The sequence below is a fragment of the Opisthocomus hoazin genome, chromosome 14, assembly GCF_030867145.1.
Source record: "Opisthocomus hoazin isolate bOpiHoa1 chromosome 14, bOpiHoa1.hap1, whole genome shotgun sequence".
Classification (NCBI taxonomy): domain Eukaryota; kingdom Metazoa; phylum Chordata; class Aves; order Opisthocomiformes; family Opisthocomidae; genus Opisthocomus; species Opisthocomus hoazin.
In genome coordinates this window covers 22,192,717-22,215,834 of record NC_134427.1, presented here as the reverse complement: position 1 = coordinate 22,215,834, position 23,118 = coordinate 22,192,717, and the positions used below count along the sequence as shown (strand labels likewise).

Genomic DNA, 23,118 nt, shown 5'->3' with positions numbered 1-23,118 from the left:
CGCAGCTCCGGCTTTGCAGGGACAAGCGATGCTGGGAGGCGGCGGGGGACAACTCGGCTTGTTTCTTTGCCCCATCTCAGGCAGCAGCAGCAGCAACAGGAAATCCAGGAGCTCTGCGAAATGACAGGGAGGGAGAGAGAGAGAGTGAAGTCCCCTTGCCTCGGCTGGTGACGTCTCTCCTTCCTCCTTTTTTTTTTTTTTTTCCTGTCCCTATAAAGAATCTCGGGCTCGCATCAAACTTCCCAGCGAAAGCAAACCAAACCCAGAAGGGTGGGGGAAAAGGGAAAGAGAAACACCTAAGGCTGGCTCGGGCCATGCCCAAGCCCCGCTGCGTGCCGGCTGCCTGCCCCGGGCGCTGCGGGGTACCCCCCGGCAGTTAGCCAGCCTGGGGGGACCTGCAAACACCCTCTCGTCCCGGCTCGCAAAACTCACCGAAGCCGAGAGATTTCTTCTTCCTCCCGATCTCTGCAGCACCTGCACCTCCCTGGGTAAATACTTCTAAGAGGAGGCTTTTCGGTTCAGCCACTCATCCCAAACTCCCGGCGAAGGACTGTGCGGAGCAGCGACGCGCTGACTGGAGGAAACTTTTCGCCAAACTTTTCTGGTGCTTTGCTCTGCTTTTTAACCCCTTGAGTTACTTTGCACTACCCAGGCACCGCTCTCAGGCAGAGTAACGCTCTCCCCCCCAGGCACCCCGTGAATTAGAAAAGCAGGGGGGAAACGAGGAATAAATTTATTGTTAAAAGAAGGGGGGGAGGGGTGTGAAGCCTAAAAACTTGCCCCTCGAGAAGAAAGGAAGGAAAACAAAATCTGCAGCCCAAGGATGAAGCAGTGAATGGAAAGAACAATTTAACTGGAATCAACAAGTGGGAACTTCTGCACGCCTCGTTCTTCCCCTCCCTTCCCGCTCCAGCCCGCAGGCTTTCCGAAACTTGTCGCTGGAAAAGAAAACGTCGTCCCCCGTTTGCGGACCTCTCCTCCTCCTCCTCCCAAGAGGATATAACGGTCACCCTCACCGGCACCGGCGATGGTCCCCAGGCCGAGCACCGTCCTGGCCGTCTACGCCCTTCAGGGGCTGCTCCTGATGCACGGTAAGACCCGTTTCACACGTGGGATTCTCCAGGGGTGTTGGGTGCAATGGTGTTAAGCCGGGAGTACTGCGGGGATGCTCGGGCCGGCGAGGGGGGCACGGAGCCCCCGCGACTCTCTGTGCCCCCCTCACCAGCCCGAGCATCCCCACGGGGTGCAAACCCACTTCGGCCCTGAGTGCTCGGTGGGCAGGTGCTGCTTTTCTGGCTCTGAACCCACCAAAGGTGTGGGCAACTCAAGTTTTACGCCTCAAAAGGGGTCAGGGTTTCATTAAAAGAGAGTTGGAAATAAAGGAAGCCGTATCTACAGAAGGGAAATAAAAAAAAAAAAATCTCCTTGAAGTGTGTTGCACTTAAAGGGCATTAGTTTGTTGTTTTTTTTTTTTCCCTTGAGGTTTTGGCACTCGGTTAAAAATAGCAACTTGCGGGCCCTCGCGTCTTTGCGCCTCTCTCTCCCCGACGTGGGAGCGTTTCAACTCGCATCTGATCACTCGAAGCAGACCTGAGGCAGAGAAGGATGCAAACGCGGGGCGCGCGGGCTACCTTGCTTTCTTCGGGAGGGATCAGCGCTCGTGGCAGAGCCGTGCGGGCGCAGGCATCGCAGCCTAAGGCCCACCTTCTCTTTGATATTTCCATTCTTATTCCCACGGCGTTTCTCCACTGCCTTCCCCCTCTCAGCTCCGATGCGAGGTTAGGTTCCCTGTTCTCCGGCACTCATTTTGCCCTGCTGCAAACGCACTCTCCCCCCTGGAGTCCCTCCCAGTTCTCGTCGATATCAGAGAAGCCAAGAGCCAGGTTAATGAGATTTAGAAGAGCTTTTCCATCTGCCGTATGACTTTTCATTATCTCATTAAGCATAAGGATTTTGCTTGATTACCACGCTATTCATTCATGACACTGCAAATTGTGCAAGGGAGACGGTCTGTTATTCTCTGGGGAATTCCTTCTGACAGTAATGACGATTCTTTTTCGGATAGCGAATGTATTTCACAGCACAAGACTGTTGCTTCTTTAGCATATTATAATCTTTTTGTGGTTTAGTATCAAGAGGATAGCTTCTGGAAACACTGAGAAGCATCCCTGTCCTTGATTTTCTCGGATTTATTCAGGGATTTAATGTATTCCTTCTGCAGGGAGGAACTGATTGGCAAGCACTAGCCCCAGTAAATCTCACATATCCCCTACGCTACCTTCCCCACGGTTGCCTGCAGAATAAATAGCTCAGCCTGAGATTGTGCTCCGAAGGGCTTGCCCAGCTTTTCCTGACAAAACTGAAGCAGCAAACCTTAGAGGTAAAAAGCAGCCCCTCCTCCACAGAAACCCGAGCGACCCGCGGGAGCAGAGCCCGACTTCACCCCAGCAAAGGCATCCCGCAGCGCGCCGGACACCGGTACCCACACCTTGAGTCGCGCCTGGCGCGGCGTGGGAAGCTGGCCCAGCCCTCAGAGAACTCCCGTAATGGGGTCTGTCTGGCCAACACGCGCGCGAGCAGTCAGCTGCACGCTACGCTCGTTTTAACCTCTGAATAGGCTGGAGAAGTTACCCCTAGAAGGCGTATTACCAGAAATCCAGTGTGATTTTCACAAAAGCATAAACCACCACAGGCTTGCATGGATCAGAGAGAGATAAGAACTGTTTGGCAGAGGGAGGAAGGGTGTCTTACCATGAGCGTTCCTGAGGCTCCAGGATGAAGTGGAGCACAGTGCAACTGTAACTGAGGAGGCGGGTGAACAGCCTGGCTAGAGATGCTACCCACATTTCAGGGCTGACTTGGGTCCTTACATACCAGGTTTCTTTCCTAGTAACTTTGGAATTTGGTCCTGGGGTGGATTCTTAGGATTCTGGGGTGCATCAAGAGGAGTGTGGGCAGCACGCCGGGGGAGGTTCTCCTTCCCCTCTACTCTGCCCTAGTGAGGCCCCATCTGGAGTACTCTGTCCAGTTCTGGGCTCCCCAGTTCAAGAAAGAGGAGGAGCTGCTGGAGAGAGTCCAGCGGAGGGCTACAAGGATGATGAGGGGACTGGAGCATCTCTCCTCCAAGGAGAGGCTGAGGGAGCTGGGCTTGATCAGCCTGGAGAAGAGAAGGCTGAGAGGGGACCTAATATATGCTTACAAATATCTGCAGGGTGGGTGCCAGGAGGATGGGGCCAAACTCTTTTCAGTGGTGCCCAGCGACAGGACAAGGGGCAACGGGCACAAACTGAAGCAGAGGAAGTTCCAGCTGAACATGAGGAAGAACTTCTTCCCTCTGAGGGTGACGGAGCCCTGGCCCAGGCTGCCCAGGGAGGTTGTGGAGTCTCCTTCTCTGGAGATATTCAAGACCCACCTGGACAAGGTCCTGTGCAGCCTGCTGTGGGTGACCCTCCTTGGGCAGGGAGTTGGACTAGATGACCCACAGAGGTCCCTGCCAACCCCGACCATTCTGTGATTCTGTGATTCTGTCCAGATTCATTTGCCCGTCAGTTCCAGGCACAGAGAAGGCAATGCCCACATCTTGTGGCAAAGAGAGGAAGGCAGGCACATCGCTAACTGTCCCTGTAGGCAAAGGCTGATGATGGATTTGGAAGCAGCATTATGGATGTCAGACCTTTGTCCATCACAAGGAAAAGATAATATGTTAGCACAGTCTCTGCGTACCCTAATTAGGCTGGAAGCCAAACTGAAACAGGGCCAGGAAGTCAGAGGACTCTGGATAGCACTGATGTTACTGAGGTATTAACTTCTCAGCCACCTTTCCCTCAAATTTCACCTTCAGCAATGAATTCAGTGAAACCAGATATAAGGAAGAATTTTTTTACAGTGAGGGTGGTGAGGCACTGGCCCAGGTTGCCCAGAGAGGTGGTCGATGCCCCATCCCTGGAAACATTCAAGGCCAGGCTGGACGGGGCTCTGAGCAACCTGATCGAGTTGAAGATGTCCCTGCTCACTGCAGGGGGGTTGGACTAGATGACCTTTAAAGGTCCCCTCCAATCCAAAGCATTCTATGATTCTACGAAACTTTGCTTGACCTCCCAAGGCACAAGGGGCGCAGATCTACTCTGTGGGCTGTAGGTTAAACCTTCCCTGGGATCCTTGTGGCCAAAATTCGGCAGAGCTGTGCTGAAGAGGCTGACTGATTCAAATCCACGCCATGCCATCTGCAATGCAGATAGAAGATTTACAACTGTGAAGGACATTTGGTACCTGGTGTGCTGGGTGAGGGCCGTGCAGCTGCCCAGCCAAGGGTACCCCCCCGGTCGGGACCTGCCAGGCACCCCTGTGAAAGGAAGCTCGCTCAGCTCCGCCAAGATCACCCCGATCAAAGGGTGGTCTCCTTTGGAGAACTCCTAACTTAGCTGGCGCTTTCAGTCCTTGTGGGTGTTCAGCAGGGGGAAGAGACCGTGCAAACATCGTCCCAAGAGTTTCCTGCCTTACTATAAAACACAGCTTCAAAATATTGCGTGTGTCTCTAAATTTCCTAAGACAGTTCTAAAGATATCATTAGATTTCCACTTTCTTTTTGCTTATTACACAGCTTATGTCCAGCTCCCCAGAGTACTAGTTAGGGTCTTTCTGCTCAAAACTTCTGAGGTAGCAGTTACTGTGCAGATGCCAATAGCTGGCACATGTTGTTGGCATGGAGTGGGTTGGTTATAAACCAGCCCTTTAAGAAAACAATCTGCAAAGAATTTTTGACACTAGCCACACCTTGTATCTTGCATGAAAAATCTAGTGTTTTTTACACCCTGACATTATTGTCAAAAAGCTTTTAATACATGAGCAATCCAAATAACTTCTCAGGTATTGGAATAAACTCAGTAATTTCAGTGATTTAATACTGGAAAACTAATAAGATTCAAGACTAAAAATTAGGTCCTGCCCGATCCCCTTGAAATATAACCAACTTTGAAATTTAAATTTTTTTTGTTTCATTTTGCAACCACTTCTACAAATAGAATATCCTAGGACGGGCAATCCAGCTTGCCAACATATACATTTCAAATACGCCACGGATCAGTAGCTAAGTCAAAAGCTTCAGGAGCTCAGGCTCCTCCTGGTTTGCCGACTGGGATGCTCACTGGTGCAAAGTCAGAGGCATTAAGGGTACGCTTGCGCCTTTCTCCGCAGCAGTCAGTGCTGGGACGTTGAGGGCTGGATAGCTGACAATCTGGGCTGCGGAGTGGTTCTAGTAAACCAAAACTGTGTCTCATAATTGGTGTTATTCCTAAACATTCGCTTTACTGTGGGAAAATGTTATAAAAAGCAGGGAAGACTTTTTTTAAGATTGTGATATATGAGCCGCCTGCCTGAAGCTGCCACTTTCAAAACCAACTGGAAATCTCTTTATACTAATTCATCTATTTAAGGCAAGGAAAAAAATGCAAAGTATTTCTGAATGCTCCCTGAACTTCTAAAAAACAGCATCGTGCCCAAAAGAATACTGAGAATATGAACCAGATTGTTTGTTGAAGGTTTCTGTTATAAGAAATTACATCTGCAGTACTGTGTCCAGTTCTGGGCTCCCCAGTTCAAGAAAGAGGAGGAGCTGCTGGAGAGAGCCCAGCGCAGGGCTACGAGGATGGTGAGGGGACTGGAGCATCTCTCCTATGAGGAGAGGCTGAGGGAGCTGAGCTTGTTCAGCCTGGAGAAGAGAAGGCTGAGAGGGGACCTAATATATACTTACAAATACCTGAAGGGCGGGTGTCAGGAGGATGGAGCCAGACTCTTTCCAGTGGTGCCCAGTGACAGGACAAGGGGCAACGGGCACAAACTGAAGCAGAGGAAGTTCCAGCTGAACATGAGGAAGAACTTCTTCCCTCTGAGGGTGACGGAGCCCTGGCCCAGGCTGCCCAGGGAGGCTGTGGAGTCTCCTTCTCTGGAGATATTCCAGACCTGCCTGGACGCGGTGCTGTGCAGCCTGCTCTGGGTGACCCTGCTTCGGCAGGGGGGTTGGACTAGAGGACCCACAGAGGTCCCTGCCAACCCCTAACCTTCTGTGATTCTGTGAATATTTTCTTTAAAAACTGTAAGAAATGTTTATCTGCACACATTTCCCCATTGGTCTGCTAATATGTATCAATCTAGATCAGAGCAACGAGGTACATTTGAGTTATCTCTGTCCTTTCCTACCTTCTCTGAGTTCTTCATTTTATGATGAAGTATTTGCACAAAGCAATAGCGCAGTCTGCTTCATTTTGAAGTAATATATCACAATGAGCTGAAGAGATAATATTTATGTTGCTGGTAGGTTTATGGACAAAGGCAAAAGGTTTCCAACCACGAGACGTGATTTCTCAGGTAGAGTCAGTGATAGGTGAGCTGTGCTTTTCATAAGTTTTCTTCCAAATCACCAGCACAGTTTGGAGGAGCGTGAAAATCTGCCCTATGCCATCTACATCCAGAGACGAAACACAGCTCTTGCTTCCAAAGACGTTTGCAAAGTGTATGCAGCAAGGGTCGCTTGATCATCGGCAAAGGACAGGGTGAGCAGAAAAGCTGCTTTCAGTTTACATTGCAAAGCAGTTTGGGGGGCAGCGCCAGCAACCTGCATTTTTTAAAACTACAGAGGAAATTTCCAGGAGGCAGCGTCTGACTTTGACAGCAAGGGTGAGGAGGACGCTGAAGCTTAGCCCTTCCGAACTTCACACGCGTGGTTTGGTATCTCCTCTGATCAGCCTTGTTCCACCTTCCCATTCTTCTCTAAACCAGCCTGATGTTACTGGAATGTGAATTACAAGTGGAAATAATTAAAAGATGTTTGGAATGTCTAAACAACAGCTAGGAACAAAATAGATCTGTCCCTAGTGTTTTCCCTCAGAAAGCAGCTCAGCTGGCTGACAGGACGTGAAGGCTTCTGAGTGCCGATCAAGACATTGCTGTTCCTCCAGCCCTCACCTTCGGGCAGAGCATCCAACTGTAAAAACTGGCTACCTAAATGAGCTGGCATCAAATGTGTGTGACACAGAACTGATGTCCTCACCAAGTTAGGCACTTCTTTAATTTTTCTTTTTAAGGCCACAGCGAAAATAGTAGCAGCTGCCAAAATCAACCAGCCAAGGTTATTATCTGGGAATGGCATTTAATATAAGTGCATGCTTGAAGCTGGCCCCAGGGAACAGAACTTCAGCAGCAGGGAGCTTGCAACCATCAGAAGCAAGGCAAGATCGGAACACATCATGTGAAGCAAGGATTTCTGTATGAGAGGTGTGACCTTAGAGACTTGTCCATGAGCCACTTGCTCAGGAGGGGAAGGAGGATGGTTCAGGGAGGGCAGGGAGTCTGATCTCACCAGGCTGAGATGAGCAGAACTGATGGCAGCCCGTTTTGTGCCAATTCCTCACTGCCCGAGTGCTGAACACACTTGCGTGGGGAACCCCAGCTCACCTGAAACCAGGTATTAACAGCAATCTGAACCAGGCAAATCTTGTGACTACTTTTGGAGCTCTGAGCAACCTGGTCTGGTGGAAGATGTCCCTGCTTGTGGCAGGGGGGTTGGAACCTGATGATCTTTAAGGTCCCTTCCAACCCAAACCATTCTATGATTCTATGATTCTATGATTCTATGATTCCTGCGTTCGCCAATAACTAGAATACGAAAGAGGAAAGAATCTCTTGGATCCCCACCTCACAGAGCTGAACCTGGTGTGATGGCCCTTTTCCTCACTGTGGCTGAGGCAGGGTTCGCGGCGCACGCAGCCATCGCTGGCGTTACGCTGTATACACCCGAGTCACTGCCTCAGCTCGGTGCTTTCAAAGGCTTTGGTAACGTAAGCAGTGAATTCTCATGCTAAGGGCAGCTGAGCTACTGCCCTGTGCAAATGTTGTTCACTTTTGTGTTGAGCTGTGAGCAACAGCGTGGTACAGCTGTGCGCTCTGAGGGATGGCCAGGACGTCTGCGGACTGCTTTTCAGGCAGTCCAATGCCCTGATCCCCAAGTCCTTGGATTAGTCAGTCTTTACAGCACATACTTTTTGTCCTTGCTACATCCTATATCCCTCTCCGGCTCTCCCCCCCCTTTCCTGGATGTCTCCTAAACTCCCCTCAGGGCTCAGGATTCCTTGAATTTTTACATTAGAAAAAGCCAAGAGGAATTTCTCAGCCTTTCCATAACAGCAGTCTGCAGTGTCTTTCTTCCCTGCACCAAAATGAATTTTTGCCTTGAAAATTGTGCACAGATTTTGGCAAGCCAGAGTGGGATTGCCTGCGACCTGCAGCTGAATCTCTCGCTCTATGCAAGCAGACGCACCAAGCCTTCCTGCTGCAGTGGATTTTACAAGGAGAGATTTTTGCAAGCCTTCCCCTCAATACCTGGAAAGGCAGAAGGAGTCAGGGCTAGTGCGTGGCGTGCGTGTAACCAGTGTTCAGGGCTTTTGTTGGCGCTCTAAGCAGTAAAGCTTTTAGCACTGAGGAGTCCTTGATGTTACTGAGCAAGAAGGAAAGAACCTCGTCTAACCCTCTGAACGATGCACGGCTGAACAAGCCAGTTTTCCTGTGTGCCCTGCAGGGAATGGCAAAAGCATATGGTTCCCCCAGACTTCAAAATTCAGCCAAAAATTAAACTCAGGCCCAGAATGTAAAGGAAATATAGGGACCAGCCTTCTATTTTCAGATCACTTGCCTTTGTCTTCTGCATTTCCACATAGGTTTCCTTAGATCTTCCTGTGTTTCTCTGAACTGTGGGAACATGATTGCCAAGGAAGTAGAGAGGGGAGATTTCAGCCCTGCTGGGATTGTTCTTGATTTGAGGGTCAAGGAAGCTTGACCTAGTCATTACCTGTTCCATTTTTTACAAAATCTCCATGAATTTAAAACACCTCAGCCAACATGTTTGCTTCCTTCGAGCCCGCAGCGCAGAAGTTGCACACCTTGAATTCTTCCTCACAGACGCACTCAGGTCAGTTTGCAGGAAAAGCACCAAGCGCCATGGGGCTACTTTGCCTGTTCCTCTATAGCTGTGAGTAGAATGGGACTGCTCATAGGGATACTCTGCACAAATACAGAGAGCAGCCATTCTGCAAGGCATTCATGCTGTTTGCTATTAACTCCTATCTCATTAACTGAAATCAGAGCTGAATACAATAGTTTAGGAGTTAAAGCAATTTCCTCCCTGCCCCTCGCAGCCCGCAGCGGGCGACGTGGGCGTGGGGCCTCCCAGAATCCCAGTGCTCATACTTGAGTCCCTCACAGCCACCGAGCAGGGCTCGCTTTGGCCCTTTGTAGCCATAGGGATCATCCCTGAAAGCTGACACTGAGCCTGGACCTCCCCAGCTTCCGGGCTGGGCTGCGCAGGGGTCGGTGGGTCAGACCTTTAACGTGCAGATGCCTACAATGGTGTGTCCTCCAGGAGTTAGAAAACATGTTTTTTCCCTCTGCTTCTCCACTTGTACATCCAGCCGCCTGCAGCCGCCTCCCCGCAGGGCCGTGACACGTGCCCGCGCTGCAGCGCTTGGAAACCCTTCTTGCGGGCAATCCCGGTTACAATACGCCTCCGCGCAGGAAAAGGCTGTTGGAAGAGATTGCCCAGAACCCTCAGCAGGAAGACGCACGCAACCGGGTTTGAAAGGAGGGAAGGAAAGCACTGTGCATTATCGGTTGCAAACCTCAAGGTCTCTGTCTTTCCTCGTAGAAAAATAAACCCCACAGGTGCCGTGCTGTCCAGCACCAGGTCACTAGGTACATCCCCCACCTCCACCTAGGGAAGGGTACCCGCTCCATTCGCCGCCGTTTCACTGATGAATTTATACTATCATTGATAATTTGCAAAGATAAGGGGAGGACTTCATGAGCATCCGCTACTTAAAAGCACAGGTATTACTTTGCTGCTTAACCCATGAGGAATATCAGAAGAAGTAACAATGCAGCGCCCAGGTGCGGGGAGAAATGCCTTTCCCAGATCTCCCTCTGGATGTACAGGAGGCAAGGAAGTCGCAGCAGCTCTTGCTGCATGACACAGCAGGACGGAGCTAAACAGCAAATTTGGCTAGTTAAAAGGGTTTTGTACTGTTACAATTAAAGGATGATCAAGTGAATCTAAACAATGATGTCACCCTGGGAAGCTTTTAAACACAATTTGAGCTATTCCATGGTGTGAAGCAGAGAGAATCGGCTAACCTTTTGGCCTCGCACATCTTTTTCTCTACAAATGGCTGATGCCTGGCTTATTTTCATTTCATGTTCACGCACTTGGGACCAGCTTTCCCTTCAGTTACACCGGTTTAAAGCTGTAGCTTGGCTGAACACAATAGCCTGTCTTTGAATTTTCCTTTGTGTGGCTGAGAACACTTATTTTATTATGGTCATTTATTCATTTTGTGGTACGATCTGAGTGAGAAGAGAACTGATTGAAAGCTGCTCTCTCACTGCAAGCTTTATAAAAGTAGAGATTTTACTGATCTGGCTGGAAAATCTTGATTTGGTTTGGAAGTGCGAATTCACCGCGAGAAAGCTAAGTGACCCACTTGCTTTCCTGCGAGGAAGGACAGCCCGTGTGCGGCCCCTGCGCCGCGGCTTCAGCACCATCTCGTCGTGTGAGGCAGCCCAACAAGCCCCGCTGCTGCTCCTGAACCAGCGCACGCTCTCACTGCGCATTTATTTTGGCTTTAAGGATCCCATTCTGCTAAGCCTCCTGGAGGCTCTCATGCTTAAAACAACTTTCCTTCAGTCTTGGCAATTCTTCTATTGAGTAAGGATGGAGCAACAGCGCAGGCAAGAGAACAGGGTTTGGCCCAGTAGGAATTGCCAGGAAGAGTAATTAATCCCCAGAACCCTACATCAGCATGCACCCGGCGGAGCATGCAGCGGGGAGGGATTCCCTGGGGCAGAGCCTCCTCCAGCTGAGATCTCCAGGCAGTTGGCCCATCTCACTTTGAAAGAGCCATGGGTTTCTCACAGCTCATCATCCCACTCAGTGATGACTTTTCCAAATATAATGATACCGTGGGTCTCTGGGAAAGTAGGCCCAGTAGTTACCATGAAGTCGCTAATGATCCCGTTAACAGTTTTATTACTTAATCCGCTGCTACAGCAGGTTCTGACTTTGTCCACAAAGGAGATAAACCAAGCCTTCAGTGTGATGTGTTATAGGTTTGGGATTACTCCGGGGTTTCTATTCTCACATTTGGACTGTTTTCTCATGGCTTTCTCGCCAAGTCAGATAAACATGGGTAGCTCCATTGTCTGGGTCAGTTTGGGCAATATCACCCCGCTCCAATGAAAGAGAAGTGCAGGTCAAAACAACAGACCCAGCACAGCACAGCTCCTGGGATGAAGGAACTGTCTGGGCAAGGTGAGTTCAGGCAGACAGCAGGCTGCTGAGCAGGGTACGTCGAAGGTTCCCCCCATCTGGCTCCAGACAGCATCACACACTGCAATCCCCATCGGGAAATTCTGTCCTCACATTTGATGGATGGATGTATACGAGGCTGATTTCTTCTTCTCAGTATTATGGAGACATGGGATTACTCTGATCCACAGGCTTTTCAGACAGAAAGACCAGTGGAGGTGGTTGTTCATATGCTATGGCTTATATCAGAAGAGCATTGTTAGACTAGAAAGAGAAGCTAGAAAGACCCTTAAAAGAAATTTGGGGGTTCACAATATATCAATTGGACTGTCATCTTTATATCAGGGATAAAAATACTTGGCATAAATTAGCCACGTACTTTGCCTTTTTTATTGCTATCTACTCTGCATTTGAAATGTAATGTTCAAACCTACATGGTGAAATGCCATTGTTCATTTAATTTAATAAATGACAAAGTAGCATGCAATCTTCTGATTACTAAAGTTGATCTCTATTGAATTTTGTGCATAACTATGGTTGCTATATTGTTATTAAAAATAAATTACTAACCTTCTTTTCCTGATGTAATATCCAGCATGTCGGAGCTGGTATACAGTGTCACCTAGGGCAGGCATCCACCAACAGGCACTACGACATCCCGCAGGTCCACAAGCGCAGAGTAATGCTCCCAAGAGAAAGGCTCTTCTTTTCCCATCCCACGAATATGTGCACAGTTTAACACTCTTCCTGACAGTATCTTCAGCTTTCTGGTGAGTTTCTGGCAGAAGGGCAAAAGAAGAGGAAAGGAGACAGTTTTGTCTGGGTATAAATCTCAGTTTTCACTCGCCCAACCTGTCCCGCACTTTTGAGGAAATGGGGGCAGCAAAGCTGAAAATTTTGTGCTCAAAGTGGGATTAGGGGAAAAGCTAAAAGTGAGCTAGTTTTGATTTCCATGGAGTAGAGTTTGCATAGCTGCTGTTCAAGGCCATTTGCTCTTCCACTGTGCAGTATCACAGTGTCACTGTACTTCAAAACATGAATGTAGACTTGTAAATATTACATGGATTTGTGGTCTGGCACTGAGCAATGCAACTTTGACGTTCTGCCTTTCTGTCTACCTATGCCTGGGACATCCCTCAGCCTGACGACTGGACCTAAAACTTTTAGCCTTGACATCTTCCTGATTTAACTGAAATTTCTATATAAACAACTCATTTTCAAGATAGTTTACATTAAAAAGATAAAGCTGTCTTTCAGAAACACGCAGCTATTGCTTGGGAAAACAGGAATAATCGTTGTAAGATAAATGCCTGGGTAGAATCCGTTTGGCCAGAATTATGAGACGCAAAGCTGACAGCGTGAACCTCTTACCAGCATAAATCAGATCCATCTGTAAACACCACTCGCTGGGCCAGGGTCTGCAAGCGCCCTGGGCAGCTCGCATGGCCTGTGCAGTACTGCAGAACGTCCTTCAGGGGCTGGTTTGCTACATTAAAAAGGCCACTGAAGAGTTTCTCCTTGCGCAGAGCAGAGGGATGCGCGCTCCAAGAGCAACGGTGCTGTCACCAACCCTGCTCCTCAGGTGGCTGCTTCTTCTTGCCTGGGTCACACTCAGTGTGACCACACTTTGTAACTGGTAAGGTGGAAACCGCCTTCTCACTGAACTAGTCCTTTTCCCCAACAAAAGGCCCAGTGCAACCTTTAATCCAGAGTCCAGTGCTTGACAGTCTGTATGAGGGAAATCCTGAAGGCTTTGCTCTGTGACTCTGCGACTGCTGTTACAGGTTCAGGACACTTCTGATATAGCGGTTAAACCCTTTCTAGGCATTTCTTTTGCATCCTTGGAGCAGCAATGACAGTTAATATCGACACCATTAAAGCCATCACCATTATGGTTCAGGATAAACACTTCGCCTTGACGAATCAGGTAGCGAATGCTTCGCAGAGCCGTTGTTTTGGGCTGCTGATTCTTTAATTCCCAGACTGACCAATATATCTGATCTTTGTCTGGTGTCACCACATGCAGGCTCCTTAAACTTAGAGCCAGGCTAACCAGACTTAGAATGAGACAGTCAAAGGGGTTAAAGAGCGTCGTTAGGAGAGCCCGGAACAGCCTAATTCCTTTAGTCATCTTTCATGTTTGAAAATCTTTCTGCTTATCTCACTTCTGGTCTTGCCATCTACAAGGGCTACAAGGATGGTGAGGGGACTGGAACATCTCTCCTACGAGGAGAGGCTGAGGGAGCTGGGCTTGTTCAGCCTGGAGAAGAGAAGGCTGAGAGGGGACCTAATATATGCTCACAAATATCTGAAGGGTGGGTGTCAGGAGGATGGGGCCAAGCTCTTTTCAGTGGTGCCCAGCGACAGGACAAGGGGCAACGGGCACAAACTGAAGCAGAGGAAGTTCCAGCTGAACATGAGGAAGAATTTCTTCACTCTGAGAGTGACGGAGCCCTGGCCCAGGCTGCCCAGGGAGGCTGTGGAGTCTCCTTCTCTGGAGATATTCAAGACCTGCCTGGACAAGGTCCTCTACAGCCTACTGTAGGTGACTCTGCTTCAGCAGGAGGGTTGGACTAGATGACTCACAGAGGTCCCTTTCAACCCCTACCATTCTGTGATTCTGTGATCTGCTGGTAGTGAAAGCAAAGTAGTGACACTGGGGCATGGCGGGGCGTAACGGAGGGCATCTCCCACGCTGACCTTCTCGCGGTGCATACGATAAAGGACTGGAGGGGAGTTCTCCGTATACGCAGGGCAAAGGTCTCTCTCTTGCGCTCTTTCTTCTACTGGTCGAGGCGATGTCCTTCAGTGTGCATTGTGCCGCCAGCCTTTGAACGGCTGCCTCTTTGTTTTGATTCTATATTGTTCTAAGTTAAATAGTAGGAAAAGAGAAATCTCTGCCACCATAACATTCTCTTATAGGTCTATTCATTATAGATCCCGAGAGGAAACTGAGAGCTCCCCCGGACAATGGCCTGATATACAAACGAGCATACATTAACTTTCTGCGGTTCTATAGTGCATTTTGGCAGCATTTCCTTTACATTCTTAGGAACATGAATTCAGGCATAATTTGGTTTGATGTCTTCCTCTGCCTTGAACTGCTGCCTCGTTAGACATATGGCACGTCAAGCCACCTCTCTGCGGCAGAGGCACAAGGGGCAGCGCTTCAGGCAGCCGTGGTGGTGCGTCCCGGGACGCTTTGGAGTGAGTGGGAGAGCCAGGAGCAGAGGAGCCCAGGCCAGGTCTGCGGGGTTCCGGCTCAACTAGGGGATGGATGCGGTGGCTGCTGGCCAGATGCCACGCTCCAAACCAGCAGGGCTGCCCGGTGGGCTGGACACAAGCCATGATGTTTCAGTAACTCAGCTTCGGTCCCCTCTCCTTTGACAAACACGTTAGGGGAGCCCACGTTGCGTACACCTGCAAAGGCTTTGGCAGCACTAACTCCAGAACTGGGGCTGCAGCAGGGTATGATTCAGGGATACCCAGAACCTATGGATGGGAAACGGCTGATGCAATTACAGCCGTGTTCGCTGCACTAATTAGTGTGGACGCTTGGCTCAGGACCGCAGCTCAGTCACTGCAGGAACTGCACTCCTCAGTCTGTGGGTACCCGCTCAGCCCTCCAGCGCTTTGGGCCCTCTGGCACTGCATTCCTCTCTGCAGCACAGGGACGCTCTGTGCCTTCACTCCTCTTCTGTAAACCTGGGAGATCAGCACTTCCCTTCCTCCCTGGAGGCATGGGGCTATCAATGTTTTGAAGAGGAAAAGCAGCGCAGGAACTACAGCAGATATACCTCATCTTTCACTTCCATCACCAGAGAAAAAGCCATTTTGAAGCTACAAAGATATTGAACATTTCAGGTTGTAAGGATTAGGACTGGGATGCCATGACAGGCTTGGCCTGAACTGCCAGAAACGAATCTCTCTCCTGCCCTCCAGACAGACTCCTGCAGAACTCGGGTTTGGCTGTTGCTCTTTTGCACCGACATGCCACGCTCTCGCTTACTTTGCATGGGAACAGAGCCAAGGACATGAAGAGGATTACAGACTAGATCAGTCGTTGTTACCCTGCCCAGCGTAAACAGCTTTGCTCAGGCTGGAGAACGTGACACCTGCTTCTGCAACGCCGCCGGTCCCAGCCAAAAGGTGTGTCTGACGCACCGCTCCCTGCTGATGCGGCTTGCGGAGCCTGCCCACGCGGCCTGGGTACCACCGGGTGCGAGGCAGTGGGGCACCGGGCTTCCTAGGCTACACTTTGTCTCGAATTTCTTTTAACGCGGTACCTCGCTCGGCCTCTTGCCCCACAGATAGGCAGTAGGTTGCTGGTTTTCTCCGAGGAATAATCACCGAATCACAGAATCACAGAATGACAGCATGGTCAGGGTTGAAAGGGACCTCTGTGGGTCACCCAGTCCAACCCCCTGCCCAAGCAGGGTCACCTACAGCAGGCTGTAGAGGACCTTGTCCAGGCGGGTCTTGAATATCTCCAGGGAAGGAGACTCCACAACCTCCCTGGGCAGCCTGGGCCAGGGCTCCGTCACCCTCAGAGGGAAGAAGTTCTTCCTCATGTTCAGCTGGAGCTTCCTCTGCTTCAGTTTGTGCACTTTGCCCCTTGTCCTGTCACTGGGCACCACCGAAAAGAGCTTGGCCCCATCCTCCTGACACCCACCCTTCAGGTATTTGTAAGTATATATTAGGTCCCCTCTCAGCCTCCTCTTCTTCAGGCTGAACAAGCCCAGCTAATGCAGTGTCTGTACGCACACGCACACACGCAAATGGATGCCGTGTCGCTCTGATCGCAACTCTATTCCAAAAAAGCTTCTTGGTTTTCATTCCAACTGTATCTTCTGGCACAAGGGATATTTGCAAAGCTAATTTTCAGCTCCCGTCTAATGGATTCCCCTGCTGAGTGTCTGTTACAGTTAAAGGATTCCAGATTGAGAGTTTGTTCTCATCTCCCCTGTGCACATCTGTGTTGGAGGTACTTCTTGGAGAGCCGGTTAATGAGCCTGGAGCGCGACTGAGTGTTTGCGCTGTCGTTCAGGAGGAGTCTCCCCTCCTCCTTGGAGGAAGGTAGCCCTCACACCCTCGTAGCCCATTTGTTTACTTACTGCTTTCACCCCCGCAGAAATAAGGTGATTAGAAGTATCAGACCGCGCAAGGGAATATCGGATTTATCAAAGTCGAGAAGCAAAAGAAGAAAACCCCCTCGCTAGGAGCTTGTTCCGGACCTTGCACACTTTTGGGGAAGAGGAAAGAGCTGCAGCTGAGGAGCAGGCAGCAAGGGTTCAAAATACACCGCCGCACTCTGATTCCTCCTTGCCCCGTGCGCTCGCCCCACCGGCCACCCTCAGCCGAGGGCACTGCCGTCCACACCAGATGCTCACTAGTGCCAGCTCCTGCCAGCTCCCGCAGAAACCCAAGAGAGCTTCTCCTGGCTCATCCCGCAGCTCAGCGCAGAACTTGGAGCCGATTTACTTGAGCTCTAATTCCTGCCGTGCTGCAGGCTTCCTGTGTGACCTGAAGTAAGATACTTATCTTATCTGTCTTCAGTCTCCAGCAGTATATAACAGCAATTACTCAGCAACCTCACAAACACGTTGCAAGGTTAAATCCCTTTGTAAGCCATCTCGCAAAATGCAGGCTGTTCTGATTGTTCTTATTATCGTTGCCATTTTGGCACTGTCCTTCCTCAGCCATGGATGTTTTGCTTTGACATCTGCACCTACCCGAACCTACAGCCAAGGTTTAAATACCAGTTTCCACAGAAGATTTTTGCATTTTTGGGCACGTTATATCGCATCTTCACCCCCAAAGGCCCTTAGAGGGTGGGCAAGGCCATGCAGAAAACAAAGTTGACTGAGACGCACACATCCAAACAAGACAACCCATTTCATGCATCTTCTCTTCTCGTACCTGGATACCAAACCTCTAACGCTTAATTTAATATTTGTTAAGATTTTATCTTGAGACGGGGTGGGAAGCAGGACAAAAAGAGACACTGTGCCTTTTTGGAAAGCATTTTGTTTTCCCCAAGCACCTGACCAGGCAGATCTTTAATTATTTACTTGAAGTACACATTTCTATCTCCAGTGGGTACAAAGACAGCTCTGCTGGGGCAGCTTGGTAGGACAGAAGCCAACAGGACAAAAGGAGCCCAGGTGGGGTCAGTGTTGGACCTGGGCACTGCATAGGGTTAGGATTAGGGTCAGGGCTGGGGTTAGGATTAGGATTAGGACTAGCATTAGAGGAGAGAAGCTCACAGCCTGAGTGTGAGTGGGAATTGCGAAGAGGCTGCCAGGGGAAGAAGGGGGCTGCATGTTTCTGGGAACGAAGTGAGCAGAAGGCAGCAGAGACAGAAGCCTCTAGCGCAGAAAGATTCCCCAGGAACCCAAATGCCTCCCTGAAGCTCTGTGTGGTGGTTTCTGGAGCATGAGGGAGGTATCAAGGAGTGCTGGCCAGGCCTAGCTGCATGAATGACTGGCACAGACACGTCTCAGTGCTGAAAGACCAGGGACTGGATGGGTTTATGGGTGATGGCTGCCATGAATTCCTCACTTACCCTGGAACAACCCAGCTCCTTCCAGCTCCTGCAGAAACCAAAGAGAGCCTTTCCCTGGATGATCCTGATTTGGATATACGTGACCAATAATCTGGCTCTTTTCATGTGTAGTTAAGACATCTAAAAAAGATCAAATTGTTGAAGAGTTAGAAAGTTGATCTTTACATCCAGGCTAAGCTAGAATTACAATTGCTTAATCTCTTACTGAGCAGTTTCTCTCACTTAAAAGGGAACAGCATAAAGGAGTTTTTAGTGGAGTATGCTATCCTGGCATTTTAATCAAGATGCAAACATATAAGTAAAACAAAATACCTGGGCATTATCAGTTTTCATAGCTATTATTCTACTTGTCAGCTGGGGCAATCCATTTGCTGTATGAACTGCAGTGCTAAGGGTACGGTATCTTTGTGCTCAAGAGCAACATATTCCCAAGCATGTTGTCTTTGGCATGGCCAATATTTTATCTGCCAGAGCCAACATTAATGAAAAATTCCTGAAAAAATCCACATTTCAACACAGCAACACTCTGATGGGAATAACAATGTCTTCTGACCTTGTTCAAATGCAGATATCAGGCAGGACACAAAATAGGGAGGTATTCCTGAACCCCTCTACCCAGGACTTCGGGTACTTTGTGCTAGGTTGTGGTGCTTGCCTGCCTTTATAGGTGATACCAACACTGTCAGGCCGTGTACTCCCCGTAGTACCCGCATCCAAAATCAGCATTTCTCGGAACAGAAGTGCATGCAGTCAGAAACACTGGGTTGGTGAAACTAAGAGCTGCCTTCTAGTTTCATTGCACAGCAGTCTCATCTCTTCGAAACAGTCAGAGCAATGCGGCAACTTTGTAATGAGAACACATCTGCACAGGTTTCCCCTTCTGGGACAATGCTGGTGAAGTCCTAAGTCTTTCTGACATGGGGGGTAGGAATATTTGTGATCCATTACAGTCAACATTAGTCTAGATAATATATGTAATATATGGGTCATCTCCTCGTTGCATTGGACAGTCTGGTCAAGCAAATAAACCCGTGAAACAAAAGCCCAGTCATGAGTAAGGTGGCCTTAAATCACCGTCCCTGACTGCAAAGTGACAGCATAGCGAAAGGGAAGGGACTAGTTTACTTTGATTTGCATGCATTGAATTCACACAGCTAGTCATTTCCCTTAGGAGCTCAGAGCATCACGTACTTTTGTTGTAAGCAGGACAGTACTAGAGGTTAACTGGCATATGGGCTGTGCCACAAGGAAATCGCTGACTTGAACAAGAAAAGAGCCACCCCGAATTTTTGCTTCAGTCCCTTCATTTGAGTCTTGCACAGCCAGACCATCCCTCCTGCTCTGAAAAGGCTCCTTGTCAAGGCAGTCCCTACGGTGTGGGCAGGACAGGCAAGCCAGAGCTGTGGGAACTGTGGAAGATCCCAACACAGGAAAGAGAGGCCACTCTCAGGAGACCTTAGAAAAAAGCTCCGAGAGGCATGTGGGATTTATTCCTGCAGTGTAGGTTGCTCAGTAAGCGGAGAAATAAGTGAGCTTGTCAACAAGCAAGGAAAAACCCACGCACACAGCCTCTCCACACACTGTCCTGCAACCCAAAGCTTTGTGTATGTGCACACTTTGTGGACCACAACACAGAGGGCAAAGGAAAATCAAGCCTTACGACTAACGGGCATCCAAAGTCAGCTTATTACACGCACCTCCACACCTGACAAAAGGCAGGGCAAGCAGTGTCATTTCTTCCCCACTCTGCTGTCAGTCAGTGATAGCGTCTGCTATCAGCAACTGTCTGTCATGCCCTGGAGACAGGAGAAAGCCTGACAGAACACAGATAAGAGCAGGTGCTAATTTGATGCTGTGGTCCAGCACATAGACACGACGCTGTGTAAATACTCCGGTTTCAGCCCCTGCAAGGCCCTCTCTTGCCAAATTCTCCCCTCCTTTGGAGACTTGTTAAACAGCAGTTGCTCAGTCAGCAGTGAGAGCACACTGCATTCCTCCTGCGCGGACAAGATCTGCGATGTGCTCAGGCTCTGAGCTGCTACCTTTATTTCCGTTTAAAAGGGGACACAAAGGGAAGGACAGGTTCTTGCCAATCACAGACTTGCCTAAATATTTATCTCTGCTAAAAACAGTTTAGTTTCTGGATTTAGCCCAGGGTTGATTCTGATGAGAGACATCAAACACAATGCGCATGAATCAGGGACAGCACATCTGGCATTGCCGTGTGTGCTGTAGGAATATAAATAAAAGAGCCAGTAAACTCCAGCCGGTGAGTTGTTTGTGCTGCAACAAGGCTGTCAGCTTTCTAATATCACCACCCAGTGAGGAGAGGGTGCCATGAATCACCTGGGGCTGCTCTGTGGTCCCCCGTCAGCATGTGTCTTTCAATGAGAGGACTCAAAAGCGAAGGATCATAAACACTTTTTTGAAAATGGTTTGCAAGCGTGCTGAAAAGAGTGGCGGGCCAAGCCAGCAGGGCTGCCAATATTTAGAACATTTCTCTGACACGACGATATTTTATTTTTGGAAGTATCTGATACAAATGTTCTTTTCTTGGAAAGATTCCTTCTCCTGCCTGCCTCCCCCGCCTCCCTCGGACTGCGGGTGCCAATATTTCTGTTGCAACTTCCTTGCTCCTAGCCGTTTCCTACCATAGATTTCCCTCCCCTCTCTCCCGGAGCTGACGGTCCAGGTTGCACCCTGCATTTTTCTGCTGGTCTGGAAGGAGGCAAACGTCAGCGCCTGATTCAGCTGCCCCACGCGGAGCCACCTGGGGCTGCTCGCGACGTCGGCGGGTAAGCCTGTAGGCTTCCAGCTCATGCCATGGACAGGTACAAGCGTCGCAGGGATGCCTGGTACCTGCCAGCCCTGGGAGGATGTCTCGCATAGAGACATGAGCCCCTGGTCATCATCTTTATGGCATGAGCAGAACACGTTACAGTGCTGCAAGGCCTGGCGGGCGCAGGGGATGGCCAGAGCTCTGGACTCACGGGCACGTAACTACCTGCTGCACCTCGCTCCTTCCCTTCCTCTCCTCCAAAGGGAGCATCACCCTCAGAACTGATAGTGTCCATTAGTGCCTTTTACTCCATCACTCTGCAAACTGGTAGGAGAAGCATGACCTTTGGGGAAAATTTGGCACCGAAACATCATTTTGATCACTTTAAACAAAATCCTCATTCAGAGCAGTCACGGAGAGGGACTAATCACATTACTTCCCTGATTAGCTCAGGACACCAACTTCAGGTGCTGTGAAAACAGTGGAGGTCAAATTTACTATGGAGGGCAAAGACCAGTGATTCATTTTTCCTTATTCTTTATAGTCACTCCTCACCTTGAAGAACAAAAGGCCCTGAAGTCAGAGAACGTTTGTTCTTGAGTCTTGCCAAAGCCTTTTTATTTTTTTTTAATAAGCCATCATTAAAATCTGGGCCCACTGCCTTGACAAAAGAAAAGAATATGTTTGTGTATACTCAAGAGACGGGAAAGAGACTGTGCACCAGGGCTAGTCACAGATAAAGGAATTCCGGACATTATTCCTTGTGCTCCCAGGGGTTGTGACATGGGATTTCCTTTCAAAGTGGTAAATAGCCCTACAGTTGTTGTACGACAGGGTGGGGTGGTCACTGCGTTCTTTAAAATGGGGAGAGATGAAAGCACATTATGAGAAGAAAGACCGGCTGGATAGACGTGCACAATGAACCCCTGTGAACAGGGGCGAGGGGGGCAAGTTCACCTCCACCCAGAGCACCAGCTCCAAGCTTTGCCCTCACAAGCTTCCCATGGTTGAGAGGTGCTACCAGCTGATCTCTGCTTTGGGAAGAACAGCTCACGTCACAGTGAAAGAGATTTAACTCTTAGGGGGGATCCAAATTCTCGGGGCTTGTTGGCACCTTCTGTGTTTCACCTAGGTCTGCAGGAGACAGATGGAACTTGTGGCCAAACAGGTTTATCTGGGGGCGACTCCTGATGCTGCCTGCCTCCTCTCAAAGCCAGGCAGCCTCTCACTGCGCACTGTGGGACACGGAGTGCCCATCCCCACCTGGTTCGGGAACCGGGACGGTGCCGAGGATGGGACACCATAGCTGTGAGCTCCAGGAGGAGCCTCACCATGTTTCGGAACAAGAATTGGACAGTCAAGGTCTTTTGTAACTGAAAGCACCTCTCTCTCTTTTGCTGAATCCTGCACAGGATTGGGGTGAGCAGTCTTTTCTTTTAAGAAAAGAGAAGAGCCAAAGCTGCAGATTTTATCCTGTTTGCATTCTACATAGAAAAACATTCAGCTTTGTACTTGGATTTATTTTTCCGTTGGACTTTACGTTAAGGACTCACCAAAGTGCGCTGACTTTGCAGTGTCGGGGGAACTCGGAAGGGGGGAGGAATGTGAATCGCTTGACAAGGGAGAAAAAGAGCACCAACCTGATTTTCTGTTTGGATCTGAATACAAAACAATTTCCTTTCCTCCCTCTTCCTGCGGCTGTCCAGGAGGGTCAGCAAAGACTGCAGATCCCAAACCTCACCGTTAAAGCAGGGCTTAATGAAACACGGAAAGAAGATTTGGTTGTTACTATTCTCCAAATCCTCAGGATTCAGGTCTTCAATAATAAATGTTCATTTAAGGAACCATCAGTGGAACAGATAAATTAGCATATTGCAGAGGTTTGCAAATGGAAGGTTCCTACATGAGCCTTCTTACTGCTTTCTATTTTATTGCTAGGTATCTGAATTACAGCTCTATAATCCTCCTACTGTGTAATAACGCACCTGCAGATTTATCTTCCCTTTAAACTACAGTGAGATCTCATGTCAGCATGACAAAATTATCTGACACGATGAAATTGTAAAATTCAGCTTGTAAACTTCATGCAAAGAGGGAATGTCTAAGAGGTTGAACAGCTGCTGCCAGTGCAAGAGTCAGTTTGGATCTGCTGCAAAGGATCTCGTTCCACTGGCGAAGAAGACGCCCAGGGAAGGCGAGAGAGATTGAAGCCATAGCTGCATTCAGGCCCTGCTGCAACTCGTTGGCTTAAGAGCTTGTGTCAAGAGGGTCTAAGTCCATACAGGACACGTGGAAGATTCTAACCAAGTTCAGAACTGGAGATTTCAAAGGAAAAACGAAAAATTTTCCTTCTTTCTCTTTGACCCCTTCCTAACATCCCACATTTCTCTGAAAACCGGTGAAAAGAGAAAGTTCCCTTGTTCATTG

The 23,118-nt window shown here is 49.2% G+C and overlaps 1 protein-coding gene across 3 annotated transcripts in view; it reads left to right on the top strand.

Annotated features, from left to right (window-relative positions):
- Positions 1-255: 255 nt before the first annotated feature.
- LOC104338506 (vascular endothelial growth factor receptor kdr-like) overlaps positions 256-23,118 on the top strand; it is a 142,222-nt gene continuing 119,359 nt past the window's right edge. For all 3 annotated transcript variants that reach the window (XM_075435195.1, XM_075435196.1, XM_075435194.1), the window contains exon 1: positions 256-1,091. In XM_075435195.1, the coding sequence (XP_075291310.1) occupies positions 1,028-1,091 (64 nt within the window). In that variant the 5' untranslated portion in view covers positions 256-1,027. The remainder of the gene's footprint in view (positions 1,092-23,118) is intronic.